This window comes from Eschrichtius robustus, chromosome 1 (assembly GCF_028021215.1).
Source record: "Eschrichtius robustus isolate mEscRob2 chromosome 1, mEscRob2.pri, whole genome shotgun sequence".
Classification (NCBI taxonomy): domain Eukaryota; kingdom Metazoa; phylum Chordata; class Mammalia; order Artiodactyla; family Eschrichtiidae; genus Eschrichtius; species Eschrichtius robustus.
In genome coordinates, this window is record NC_090824.1 from 31,762,718 (window position 1) to 31,777,586 (window position 14,869).

Genomic DNA, 14,869 nt, shown 5'->3' on the forward strand with positions numbered 1-14,869 from the left:
TCTTGAAAAAGAAGAACAAAACTGGAGGACTCACACTTCCTGATTTCAAATCTTACTATAAAGCTACAGTAATTGCAACAGTGTGGTATTGGCATAAAGACAGATATAGAGAGTAATGGCATGGGATAGAGAGCCAAGAAATGAACCCTCACTTATACGGTCAATTGATTTTTGACAAGGGTGTCAAAACCACTAAATGGGGAAAGGATAGCCATTTCTCAGATGGTACTAGGGAAACAATATCCACATGCAAAGGAATGAAATTGGACCCTTACCTAACACCATATACAAATATTAACACAAAACAGATTACAGACTTAAATGTAAGACCTAAAATAATAAAATTCATAGTAGAAACGTAGGACAAAGCTGCATGACATTGGATTTGGTAATGATTTCCTGGATATTATGTCAAAGGCACAGGTAAAAAACAGAAAAATATAGACACATTTGACTTCACAAAAATGAAAACTTCTGTGCATCAAAAAATGCTAAAAACGGAGTAAAAATGCTATCCATAGAATGGGAGATAATATTTGCAAACCATATATCTTATAAGGGATTAAGATTCAGAATATGTACACTCTGTAATAACCTATATGAGAAAAGAATCTGAAAAGAATAGATATATGTATACATAAAACTAAATCACTTTGCTGTAACACCTGAAAACTAACACAACATTGTAAATCAAATATACTCCAATATAAAATAAAATAAAATAAAACAAAAACGAAAGAATTAGATAGAGGTATATTTACTATTTTAAAACATACCTATCTCTCAATGTGCTTATTTTCTGTTGCATGTCTTGTGCAAGATTAACAAATTATTTTATGGTTAAATAAAGAGAGAAATCTTTATATACTCAAAAAAAATCTAGAGTATATTTTTAAATTTATTTTATTGAAATATAGTTGATTTTAAATGTGTCAATTTCTGCTGTACAGCAAAGTGATTCAGATATATCTATATTCTTTTTCATATTCTTTTCCATTATGGTTTCTCACAGGATATTGAATATAGTTTCATGTGCTATACAGTAGGATCTTATTGTTTATCTATTCTATATATAATAGTTTGCATCTGCTAATCAAAAACTCCCAATCCATCCCTCCCCCATGCTCCCCCCTGGCAACCACAAGTCTGTTCTCTATATCTGTGAGTCTGTTTCTGTTTCATCGATAAGTTCATTTGTGTCATATTTTAGATTCCACATATAAGTGATATATGGCAATTGTCTTTCTCTTTCTGATTTACTTAACTTACTATGATAATCTCCAGGTACTTAATCCCTAGGTCCATCCATGTTGCAAATGGCATTATTTCATTCTTTTTAATGGCTGAGTAATATTCCATTGTGTGTGTGTGTGTGTGTGTGTATACACACACACACATATATCACATATTCTTTATCCATTCATCTGTCATTGGACATTTAGGTTGTTTCCATGTCTTCGCTATTGTAAATAGTGCTGCTATGAACATAGGGGTGCATGTATCTTTTCGAATTATAGTTTTTTCTGAGTATATGCCCAGGAGTGGGATTGCTAGATCATATGGCAACTCTGTTTTCAGTTTTTTGAGGAACCTCCGTACTGTTTTCCATAGTGGCTGCACCAATTTACATTCCCAGCAACAGTGTAGGAGGGTTCCCTTTTCTCCACACCCTCTCCAGCATTTATTGTTTGTAGACTTTTTAATGATGGCCATTCTGACACTTGTGAGGTGGTACCTCACTGTAGTTTTTATTTGCATTTCTCTAATAATTAGCAGTGATGAGCATCTTTTCATGTGCCTATTGGCCATCTGTATGTCTTCTTTGGAGAAATGTCTGTTTAGGTCTGCCCATTTTTTGATTGAATTGTTTGTTTTTTGTTATGAATTGTAAAAGCTGTTTATATATTTTGGAAATTAAGCCCTTGTCAGTAGCATTGTTTGCAAATATTTTCTCCCAGTCCATACGTTGTCTTTTCATTTTTTTATGGTTTCCTTTTCTGTGCAAAAGCTTTTTAAGTTTGATTCTGTCCCATTCATTTATTTTTGTTTTTATTTTCATTACTGTAGGAGGTGGATCCAAAACAATATTGCTACGATTTTTTTTTTAATTTTTAAATTTTATTTTATTTACTTTTTTATACAGCAGGTTCTTATTAGTCATCAATTTTATACACATCAGTGTATACATGTCAATCCCAATCGCCCAATTCATCACATCCCTACCACCACCACCCCGCCGCTTTCCCCGCTTGGTGTCCATACGTTTGTTCTCTACAGCTGTGTCTTGATTTCTGCCCTGCAAACCGGTTCATCTGTACCATTTTTCTAGGTTCCACATACATGCGTTAATATACGATATTTGTTTTTCTCTTTCTGACTTACTCCACTCTGTATGACAGTCTCTAGATCCATCTACGTCTAAACAAATGACCCAATTTCGTCCCTTTTTATGGCTGAGTAATATTCCATTGTATATATGTACCACACCTTCTTTATCTATTCATCTGTCAATGGGCATTTAGGTTGCTTCCATGACCTGGCTATTGTAAATAGTGCTGCAATGAATATTGGGGTGCATGTGTCTTTTTGAATTATGGTTTTCTCTGGGTATATGCCCAGTAGTGGGATTGCTGGGTCATATGGTAATTCTATTTTTAGTTTCTTAAGGAACCTCCATACTGTTCTCCATAGTGGCTGTATCAATTTACATTCCCACCAACAGTGCAAGAGGGTTCCCTTTCCTCCACACCCTCTCCAGCATATGTTGTTTGTAGAATGCAAGGATGGTTCAATATCCACAAATCATTCCATGTGAGACACCATATTAATAAATTGAAGAATAAAAATCATATGATCATCTCAAAAGATGCAGAAAAAGCTTCTGACAAAATTCAACAATTTATGATAACAAATCTCAACAAAGTTGAGTGTGGAGGGAACATATCTCAATATATAAAATCCATATGACAAACCTACAGTCAATGTCATACTCAGTGGTCAAAAGCTGAAAGCATTTCCTCTAAGATCAGGAACAAGACAAGGATGCCCATTCTTGCAACTTTTATTTAACATAGTATTGGAAGTCCTAACCACAGAAACCAGACAAGAAAAAGAAATAAAAGGATTCAGATTGAAAAGGAAGAAGTAAAACTCACTGTTTGCAGATGTCATGATACTATATACAGAAAATCCTAGAGATACCACAAAAAAAAAAAAACTACTAGAACTCATCAATGAATTCAGTAAAGTTGCATGATACAAAATTGATATACGGAAATCTGTTGCATTTTTATACACTAACACAAACTATCAGAAAGAGAAATTAAGAAAACAATCCCATGTATAATCACATAAAAAATAAAATATCTAGGAATAAATTTAACAAACGAGGTAAAAGACCTGTACTCAGGAAAACTATAAGACACTGATGAAAGAAATTGAAGACGTACAAAAATTGGAATATATACCATACTCTTGGATTAGAAGAACTAATATTGTTAACATGATCATGCTACCCAAGGAATCCACAGATTCAATGCAATCCCTATCAAAATACTAATGGCATTTTTCACACAACTAAAACAAATAATTCTAAAATTTGTATGGAAACACGAAAGACCCCAAATAGCCAAAACAATCTTCAGAAATAAGAACAGAGGTGGAGGAATCACGCTCCCTGACTTCAGACTATACTACAAAGCTACAGTAATCAGAACAGTATGGTACTTGCACAAAAACAGACACATAGATCAATGGAACAGAATAGACAGCTCAGAAATGAATCCACAGTTAAATGGGCAATTAATCTACAACAAAAGAGGCAAGAATATAAATGGAGAAAAGACAGCTTCTTCAATAAATGGTGTTGGGAAAACTGGACAGGCACATGTAATCAAAGTGGATTATCTCACCCCATACACAAAAATAAACTCAAAATGAATTAAAGACTTATGTAAGACCTGAAACCATAAAACTTCTAGAAGAAAACATAGGCAGCATGCTCTTTGATATCAGTCTTAACAACATTTTTTGATATGTCTCCTCAGATAAGGGAAACAAAAGAAAAAATAAACACATAGGACCTAATCATACTAAAAAGCTTTTGCACAGAAAAGGAAACTATCAACAGAACAAAAGGCTACCTGCTTATTAGAAGAAGATATTTGGAAATGATATATCCAATGAGGGGTTAATACCCCAAATATACAAAGAACTCATACAACTTAACATCAAAAAATAAAACAAACAATTGATTAAAAATGGCAGTGAACCTGAATAGATATTTTCCCAAAGAAGTCATATACATGGACAACAGACACATGAAAAGATGTGCAACATCACTAATCATCAGGAAAATATAAATCAAAACCACAATGAGATATGACCTCAAACCTGTCAGAATGGCTATCATCAAAAAACAAAAACAAAAGCAAAAAACAAAACAACAACAAAACAAACAAACAAACACAAACAACAAGGAATAACAAGCATTGGCAAGGATGTGGAGAAAAGGGAAGGTTTGTGCACTGTTGGTGGGACAACAGTGGTGCAAAATTGGTGCAGCCACTATGGGAAACAGTATAGAAGTCCCTCAAAAAATTAATGCCATACGATCCAGGAATTCCACCTCTGGGTATTTTTCCAAAGAAAACAGAAACACTAATTTGAAAAGATATAGGCACCCCTATGCTCACTGCAGCAGTATTTACAGTAGCCAAGATATGAAAACAACCTAAGTGTCCATCAATAGATGAAAGGATAAAAAAGATGTGTGAGATATATGTGTGGGTATGTGTGCGTTTAATGGACTATTAACCATAAAAAGAATGAAATCCTGCCATTTTCAACAATATGGATGAATCTAGAGGGTATTATGCTAAGTGAAATAAATCAGAAAGATAACAACAAATACTATATGATTTCATTTATATGTGAAATCTAAAAGAACAAAACAAATGAACAAACATAACATAAACAGCCTCAGAGAACAAACTGGTGATTGCAGAGAGGAAGGCCTTGGGGTGAATAAAATAGATGAGGGAGATTAAGAGGTACAAACTTATAGTTATAAAATAAATAAGTCATGGGGATGTACAGCATAGGGAATATAGTCAATAATATTGTAATAATTTTGTATGTTGACAGATGATAACTATACTTATTGTGGTGATCATTTTATAACATATAAAAATAAAAAATCACTATGTTGTACACCTGAAACAAATATTGTAAATCAATTATACTTCAATTAAAAATAAATACTAGAAGCTGGGGAAAATAAAATAATTATTCTGAATATTTTTATTTGAATTGGGCAAATCCAGTTACCCAGGAAGAGGAAAGACTAAAGGAGGTATAGGGGATTAGTAATTCTATTTTCATCATGATAATTTAAGATGCCTGGTGACTGAGGAGCCTCAATATCAGTCCTATACTGTCTATTTCCAGAGTTCTTTAATGTGAGAGAAATAAACTTCCTTAGCCTATCGCATTTGAATTAAGTGTATATCTCTGTACTGGTGTTTTTTTTTTCATGATCTGTTTCTAGCCTATTTTTTGTGTCATCACCTACCAACCCATTCTGCTTTTTCACTCATAGATTATGTTCTATTTTCTTTTCCCCAAATGCTCCTTATCGCGAGCCAGCCAGGAGGTCTGTTCCCATGGCAGGTTGACCCCGGCCAGGGGCAGCCCCTTCCCAAGTTCCCAGCAGGTGCTGGAGCTCATTTTGCTCCGGGGAACTGGGAGGGACTCTCCCTGACAGGCATCAGCCGCCCCACAGCACAAGGCTGTTTGGAGCAGAGAAACATCCAGAGCTATGGTCCACATTTGGTGTCAGCTGGGGTAAGTCACTCCCCCTTGTTCAGGCTGGAAATTCTCTCCACTTCATTTGGGCTGCTTCCCTTGCAGGAAGTGAGCCACTTTAGGTCCATTCACTTTTGAGAGCTGGGCCACTCTGTTTGGAGGCCTTGATCTGTGAGTGTAAGTGGAAGTTTAGACTACGCCTCCTCTGATTTTCTGTCTGTGTGACTGTAGCTTATTTGTTGTTTGTGTTTTTGTGTGTGTCATTTTGGGGTGAGCCACTCTGGTTTGTGCTTTTGTTTGTGGGACCATGTTTGTTATTTGTTATGTTGTATGTGTGTGAATCAGTACTTGTATTGGCTAGTTGAGACGTCTTTGGTGAATAATGTAGCTCACAAGTGACGACACCACGTATCCTTCCCTATTGCATTGGGTTTCACCTGTGTTGGAACATTGGTTGGGATTTTCCCTTTGCAATGGGTGGGAATCTCCTTTTTGGTGCTAGGGAACTGTGATCCTGAGAGACCATTTTGCATTGCATTTGTTTGTTTGATATTTAATAACACCTGCCATGATAAGCAGAGCTGTATTCCATCTTACAGAGGTTACACCCCTAGGGTGTAAGAAAGAAGATTTTTTTACCACTGTGTGGCCACTATGTTCTTTAGACTCTGCGGAAAATTTGGTTAAGATGAAACCCTTCTGAAATTCCAAAACTGGTTCTTTTTGCATATGTAGTTAGAGAAAGCTGGCTTGATGAAATACTTTTTTTTGAATTCTGACCCTGAGAAAATAAAAATATTTCTAGGAGAGAGCTCGGAGTTAACTAAGTAAATTTAACTTATTCCAACTGTTTTTTGGTGTTTTTTTCTTTTTTGGTTTTGCGTTTGCCAGATCAGTTGCCATGACACATGTGGTCATGATTCCCTATCTTTCCATTTGCATGTTGTTTGTTGTTAAAAAGAGGGATCTTTGTTTGAAAAAGTTGATGGGGCTTCCCTGGTGGTGCAGTGGCTGGAAATCCATCTGCCAATGCAGGGGACACGGGTTCGGTCCCTGGTCTGGGAAGATCCCACATGCCGCGGAGAAACTGGGTCCATGCGCCACAACTGCTGAGCCTGCGCTCTAGAGCCCGCAAGCCACAACTACTGAAGCCCGCATGCCTAGAGCCTGTGCTCTGCAGCAAGAGAGGCCACCACAATGAGAAGCCCGCACACCACAAGGGAGACACAACACAGACAAAAATAAATTAAAAAAAAAAAAGAAAAAGTTGAGGAAATTGTTGACCTTCACCCTTTTTTGTCCTGCAGGAATTAGATTTTGTTCCTTGTGTATGTTTGCATTTGTCTTGTGTGTAAGTGTGCTGGCTATGGGAAACTCAAATTTGTTTCCTGAATGCAGCCCCTTGAGGTGCGTTCTCCAGAACCGGACCACTTTCAGTTATAATACGGCTAAGTTAACTTGTAAATGGGCTCTATTTAATTGACTCAAAAGTAAGTGCTTACAAATGAAATACTTCTTAATGTTTAGAAAGCTGGCCAAAATGAATTTCAGGTCCTCGTGATCTGGGAAATGTTCAGTACTGAATTGATATCTGGCACTGAAGCTAGTTTAAGCTTGTTGGTTTGTTAAGTATAATACTTCTGTTGTACCTAGGTTATTTAGAGATCAAATAAGACCTTATATCTGTTGCAAATTTGTCAGCAAGAAAAATAACTTCATATGATGAAACTTTAAGTCTATCTAAAATAGCCTCTCCAAACTGGTAACTTGAAACTGAACTAAGTTAAATGGCAAGAATTCATTGACCATCTAGGTCATTTCAAATAGGATAAAATATTGGAACACTGGTTGCTGGGAAAATCTAAGTTTACCTACCTTTGCCTTCTTAGGAGAGGAAAACCAAAGCATAAGTTTCCAATCAGAAAATTCTGGTATGACAAACAGTTCACAATTACTTGCCTCTTGGTTTTCACTAAAAATTAAGGTACTTAAGAGTTGAGGATTCTAATCTAAATATGTAATTAAAGCTACTAAAATAATTTTTTAAAACATTTCAGTTTACAGTAGGAAAGTAGGATATATGTTTTGAGTAAAAAAGGACTTTTATGCATGATCAGGCTGAGATTAGATTAAACTTAGGTAAATGGATTTTGTTATCGATATTAAAAGTAAGCTGGTGCAAGACTAGATTTGGTTCCTCTCTGCTAAGAGAACAAGTTTACCTCGAATGCTGCTTTTGATAACAGGTTATATGAACTTTCTTCCTTTAAGTGATCTGTATTTGCTTTTAAGTTCTCTTCTCGCTTTGGATAAGAAACAAGTATTGTCTTACAGTGACTGATGATCTTATTTGACCAAGTGTTTTGAAACTTTTTGACAAACTTCCCAAATATCACATTTTAATTAAAGTTCGTTTGACCTCCAGCTAACTTTGGGATTTGTTAGGGGGCCCCTAAGGCATCTCAAGGAGGAATATTTAACTAGTATTATTTGGTACATTTAATTACATGGGAAGCATTGTCAAAGGAGTGGTAAGCCTTCCTTTATTATACTGTACAGATAAATGTTACTACTATAGATATTCTACAAATTATATAAAGTTTCTGAAATGTACATATGTCCTGGTATAATCTATCAGCCATAACTCTGGTTATATCATAGCAAATTAAGTTTTGTCAACACATTGTGATCAGATCTTTAACCTTGCCTTTTTAAGTCTTTAATAGACAGTTAAGCTGATGCTTTGCAAAAGTGCTTTATCTTCAAGAAGATTCATAGGGAGGACTTTTTTGATAAGTGCAGGTCTCTAATAAATTTCAGATTATACCACTGAACTGGGTAAGAAACTTAAAATACTAATGGAAGACTTGATGGCTTCATAAAAAGATAACAAAAGGATTGGTTACTGAGTAAACTGGTGTATATGGTTATAATGATTATGCGTTTTGTCTGGAATATTACTGATTTTTATCTGTGTTCTCCAGATATAGGGAAGCCCTTCCCATCAAGTTACTCATGACTTAAAGCAATTTGGTAAATTATACTTCTGTGAGTCTGGCTACGTGGCAACAAGTCTCCCCCAGTATACCAGGTCCATACTGGTTTTCAGGCTTAGTCTCCTGAATTCCTCAGGGAATGAGATGTTTCTTATACAAGACTTGGATCCAGGACTTGGAACTTGGGATTATTTCCAACTCGGTATCCATGCCCCAAATCAAGGTAGGACTGTGTCCCATTTTAGCAGGAAGTAGCTAGAGCGGTCATCACCCTATTCCCTGAAAGACTCGGGGAAGTGTGAAACAGAATTGGAGGTTGAAACCAAGTCCCCCTAAAACCGAGTTCTTCTGCCAAGTTCATGATTAACCATGATTTATTTTAGATATAAAACATACCTACATGTTCTCCTCAAGACTGAGGAATATCAAAGAAAAGGGGGGAATTGTAATAGAGCGGGGCATACAGCCGTTGGCAGGCAGCTGTTACCAGGCAGCCATTACTGCGAGACCACTAGCATGGCGGTTGGGGGGCCCATTAGGCCAACCCTCGGGTGAGTGGTGGTCACCAGGCAGAGAGTGAGGTAAGAGGCGGATCCTGGCCTTCTCCCTCGGGCCCTACAGCTCACCTGGCCTCAGGCTGGTGGGTGAGCTGGGAGGCCCAGGGAACAGGCAGGGGGCTGTGTCCTGCAGGGCTCCACAGGCCTCACCAAGGTCACCCACTGGCCAGGCCCAGGCCTTGAGGTGGTGATGAACCTCTCCCCCATCCCCACCTCTGCGACCTAATGGCAGTGGCAGTCTGCATGGGTTGCAGTCCATTGGACCTGGCTCCCTACCCCCATTTAGGCAGCCTGAGGTGCCTGAGGACAAATTGGGTCCTAGGCACCTGGTTCCCTCAGTGATGATGGCTGGGCAGGAACTGGGCACCTGGCCCTGAGGGCACTGCCAGCTGAGATCTGCCTATTTAGCTGGGCCTGGGTACTGGCGGGAGGACCCAGACTGGGTGCTGGACGAACGCTCCTGGGCAGGGTAACTGGCCCCTGCAGGGACCCCCTTCTCTTAGCCAGGACCTGGACCTCGGAGGGTGAAAGGTGAAAGTTATGCCTTGGGACCTTGCCCTTTCTTGTCAGAACAGAGAATAACATTTGTTTGGTGGAAAGTTACAGGAACACCATCACCTGACCATGACCTGACCTCAAGAACAAAGGATCTGACACCAAGAAGTTTGCACAACTAACCACGCCCCTCCCTCACCTTTCCTATAAAGGGGCTTTGCTGAAAGCTTTCAAGGAGTTTGGGGTTTTTAAGGCATGATCCACCCGTCTCCTTGCATGGCCCTGCAATAAACCATTCTCTGTTCCAAGCTCCGACGTTTTGGTATTGTTTGGCCTCACTGTGCGTCATCAGGCACATGCACTTGTGTTCAGTAACACCATGACTACCCTGATTCCATAGCTTTTCTCAATTCTTTTCTCTTAGTGGAAACTCCTATTTCCTCTGTTATCTGCCTTCCTACATATTATAGTTTCCTCATTCTTAAAAACTATACTTACATTAAGGTATAAAGACAATTTACATGCCTTCTGTTGCTCCACTTATTACCAGCACTTCCTAAACTTATTTGGTGACCTTTTTTCTTTTACTGCTCTTTGTGTTTCTTTTGAAACTGAGGGCTCAGGTGAAAAGGGCAATCTTCCCAGGTACAGAGTAGTGACTCCCCCACCCCCAAATAGTCTACAAGAAACTTTTATTTTTCTTCAAAATTTCTTCATTAATGAGTTTCTTGATTTTCTTTTCCCATTTCTATGTGATGTCTTCTCTCTTGGCATTCCAATATCACCTACTTACTTTTTTTTTCACTTATCATACTTTTTTTTTATTATGATCACTTTATTCACTCATTCAACTAACACATGTTGAGGAGGGCTGGAAGTTGAGGATGGCATGAATCTGAGTTTGAAGTTGAGAAGTCATTTTTAAAATTTTCATCTCATTTACTCTTCTTTTTTTTTTTTTTTTTAATGGCTGTGTTGGGTCTTCGTTTCTATGCGGGGGCTTTCTCCAGTTGCGGCAAGCGGGGGCCACTCTTCATCGCGGTGCGCGGGCCTCTCACTATCGCGGCCTCTCTTGCTGTGGAGCACAGGCTCCAGACGCGCAGGCTCAGTAATTGTGGCTCACGGGCCCAGTTGCTCCGCGGCATGTGGGATCTTCCCAGACCAGGGCTCGAACCCGCGTCCCCTGCACTGGCAGGCAGACTCTCAACCACTGCGCCACCAGGGAAGCCCTCATTTACTCTTTTCAAAAACATTTTAAAGATCTATTATCATGCCCTTTTTAAGATGGGGAAACACAGTTGGGAGATATTAGGTTACCTGATCAAAGCCAGACAACTGGAAGATGGAGCTGAAACTTGAGATCAGCTCTTCTAACATCACCTCCTGTGTTCTTTCCACTATTCCATATTAACTTCTCTCAGGATTGGCAAATAAGAGGCCTTCCTGCCTAATCTGCCTCTTTCTTGTTTTGTTTGATAAACACAGTAGCTTCTGGTTTGAGAAACCACCTGGAGTTAGACCACAGGGATTGATGGAAGATTGAAAAGTTCAATTCCAATTAAGGCATTCCAATTCAGATTAAATAATCAAACCAGAAGCTACTGTGTTTACCAGTCTTACTGCAGGGACTTAAAAAAATTAAAAGATTGAATTTTCCCTGTTTTCCCTGTTACCAAAAGGAAGAGACCTTTACCCCTCTACCCTTTCATAGAGAACTTTCTTGAACAAATTTATAATTATAAATCCTTCCTATATCTCTTTTATATGTATATAAGTCTTTTTAAAAGCTAAACAAGCCTCTTACCAGGTACAACTCAGTAGTTTTTCTTAAGGTCCTGGGAGCCAACTCTTTGAAATCTAAATATCCAGGAAGATAGGTCCCCATATCCTCGCACCATAGAAGTTAGCCTAGGCTCGTTGCTCCAAGCTAAAAGTACCTTCTTGTCACAGAAATAGAAAAGTTTTCTTTTTCCCTTCGATAATGGCAATTAACGAACACAAATGGCTACCCCAAGCGTGACCTACCAAAGAAGGTACAGCGAACGGTGTGGTTACGTAGTACTATTACATGAGAACATGCACGTAATGGATTGTATCTGCTTGTCTATAAAGAAGGGTGAGATTTCTTTCTTTGCAATCGCATTAGCAATTGCCTGTGACACCCATCCCAGTCTGGTTCAGGGCTTACTGAATAATATAATTTTTTTTCTACATTCGGTGAGATTTTCTGAGATGGCAGGAGATCTTAGTTTTCATTTTTCCTTGACAATATAAATTCAGTTATGTCTCTTACCTTTCCTATCCCTACCTGCTCCCCCGCCTCCCCCGCCTCACCACCACTCGCCCCGAATAGTAAATCAGGATAGAAATGCGCTCCTTACTCACCTCTCAGTTTGCTTTGACCACCAGGTGAGATAACGCTTCAGAGCGGCAGCCAGAACCACGACTCCCAGCATTCCTGGCGCTCGCCGCTCTCCTGGCTTCCTTTTCCGGTTCGGAGGCTACTGAAACCGAAAGTGCGGTGCTGTGGCCGCCGCCGGGGTGATTTTCACCTTCGCCTGCGCGAGCCCTCGCTGACCCAGGTTGGGAAGCCAGACAAGAGTAAAATATGAACGGGAGAGTGGATTACTTGCTTACTGAGGAGGAGATCAATCTCACTAGAGGACCCTCAGGTATGTGCAGAAGTGATCATCGCTGGGAGTAGGGTACTTGAGGCTGTAATTGCAGAGCGGACACCTCTTATGCAGAGCCAGATTCTTTTGGCCTCGGAGAAGTCAGGCCCCAACCGAGATATTTCATGCAACGCTTGTGAGCACATAGAAGGCTATATTGGCATCCAGCGTTAGCCTGAGACGGATCTGAGGAGTCCACCTCATTTTGCAGTCGGATTACCACATGTATTTATAGTCAGGAAGAGTTTCTTCCTGCTAATGGTACTAGAAATTCCTGGGGGAAAGCCTGCTTTTTAGCCAGCACCCGTGGACACCACACCCTTCCTTCCATTTGCCTGCTCTATCCCTCTTTCTATGAGAGACAGTTTAGTAAAAATGGGAGCATAAACGGTGTGGACTGTAAATGCATAGCCGTTTTCTTGGTGCTAGTATCCCTCCCTCCCTCCTTTCATTTCTGGGAAATTCATTTAGACGGTTTAACTGGAATGTTAAACCAGAAAGAGACCTTAGAGATCTACTACAGATGTTCCCAAATCTGGTTTCGCCTCAAAATTATCCAAGGTTTTTTGGTTTTTCTTTTTTTTAAAAAAAAGGTTAACTCCTAGGACCCATCTCTGTGAATTTGGATTCAATGTTGGTGTTTCTTTGGTCCTTTTCATCCCTTCCTTCCTTCCAACAAGCCCGTCATGGGATTCTGATACTACCAAATCCTCACTTTCACCTACAGTGCTCTTATCTCCTGACGCACTTCACTCCACTAGGCTCTTAATAGTACTACATGCTGCCCACTTTGGCTTTTGTTGTCTTTCCTTTACAGCTGTCTAGTGTATCAATTAAGAGCTTTAGCTTTGGGCTTATGTAGGTCCAGAAATGGTATCTAACCTCTTACCAGTTCTTTGATATTTATTAACAAACTTTACTGATGTAAGACTTAATTTCTCTTATGTAAAATGTGCATGATAATAGAGTACACTTCCTGTGGTTATGAGAATGAAATCAGTTAATCTATGTAAAATATTTAGAACATTGTGTGTTCATTGTGTGTAACTACTATTGTTGTTTTTATTGTTAGTAGATAAATGGTTAGGTTAACACAGTAAATCCTGCTAAATACTGTTATTTCAAGAGTCTCCAACAACTCATCAAGTACCATGAGCTCTATCGGAAATAATCTTTTAAGTCTTTCACTCCTTTCTGTTTCCATCGCCACTACTTAGACCAGTCCATCTTTTCCCATCTGGAATTTTGCAGTAGCTTGACCACCACTCATAGATTATTTTTCATAAAATATGGCTTTCTGAATCATCCATGCTTTGTCTTTTTTCTTGTTATAAAAAAATTGGAAATCAACTTTACTTATGAGAGTGTAATTTATTGCTAATCTGTATGGTTTAATGTCATGCTTCATACGATCTCCTAAACTTTTGTCAAAGGCTCATTCAGTATGCCCAAGTCTCTGAGGGACATTTTTCTTATTTTATGTAAATTTCTCCTTCTCTCCCTGTTAATGGTTATTGACTTTTGAGGCTAACATGGAAAATTATTGTTAAACCAAAATCTGTTTTTCTGTGCTTTTCATCCATTGGTACTTGTTCTTCTCCTAGGGCCAACTGAAACAATGATAGCCTTGCAAGTATTTAAAGGCATCTGGTTGTTCTCCTGTTTTGTCTCTTCCTTCTACAGCCTAAATATCCCTAGTTGTTACATTAGCTCTCTTGTGATGTGATTTGAAGTTTGATTCTTGTCTCTTGCTTAAGAATTTAACGTATTTTGACATGGTCCTTTTGCTGCAGTATCCACAGTATTTTCAGGATCTCCTCACTGGAGCAGAGCAGAACTCTGATATTCTCTTGCATATTCCAGTCACTAAATATTTTAAAAGTTTAGTGTAATATCACTTTACCTTTTTTGGTATTTACATAACAGTGTTGATTAATGTTCAGCTCACTATTCACTGAAATTTCTGAACCTATTGATCTCGCAGACCTGAAGTCCCTAGTGTTACCATTTTTCTGCATTATTGGAATTAGGACAAACGTCAAAGGACTGATTAAGAATAATTGTATATGCTAATATATCTCACCTCAGAGCTGTTTAATTTCTGTTTTGTATGTGCATTTATTCAAAAATGAATGAATTTATTCACCTAGTGACTTTTAATTTTTTCTAAGCATTTTCATGTTTTACTCATATAAGTTGATAAACTTAAAAGTTTAGATGAGTAGAGCCACAAACTTGGATAAAAACAGTCATTTGAAGTTTGATTAGTTCAGTTAACGAGCTTCCAAGTTTCTGTTTATCACCTCCCAAAGCTAGTTACCTGCTATGTGGTATTCCTAAGAAG

The 14,869-nt window shown here is 38.5% G+C and overlaps 1 protein-coding gene across 1 annotated transcript in view; it reads left to right on the forward strand.

The window, feature by feature from the left end:
* Positions 1 to 14,869, forward strand: part of SYNJ2BP (synaptojanin 2 binding protein) — a 76,599-nt gene that overhangs the window by 28,956 nt on the left and 32,774 nt on the right. The window contains exon 3 of the mRNA XM_068543536.1: positions 12,263 to 12,525. Coding sequence (XP_068399637.1) covers positions 12,462 to 12,525 — 64 coding nt within the window. The 5' untranslated portion in view covers positions 12,263 to 12,461. The remainder of the gene's footprint in view (positions 1 to 12,262; positions 12,526 to 14,869) is intronic.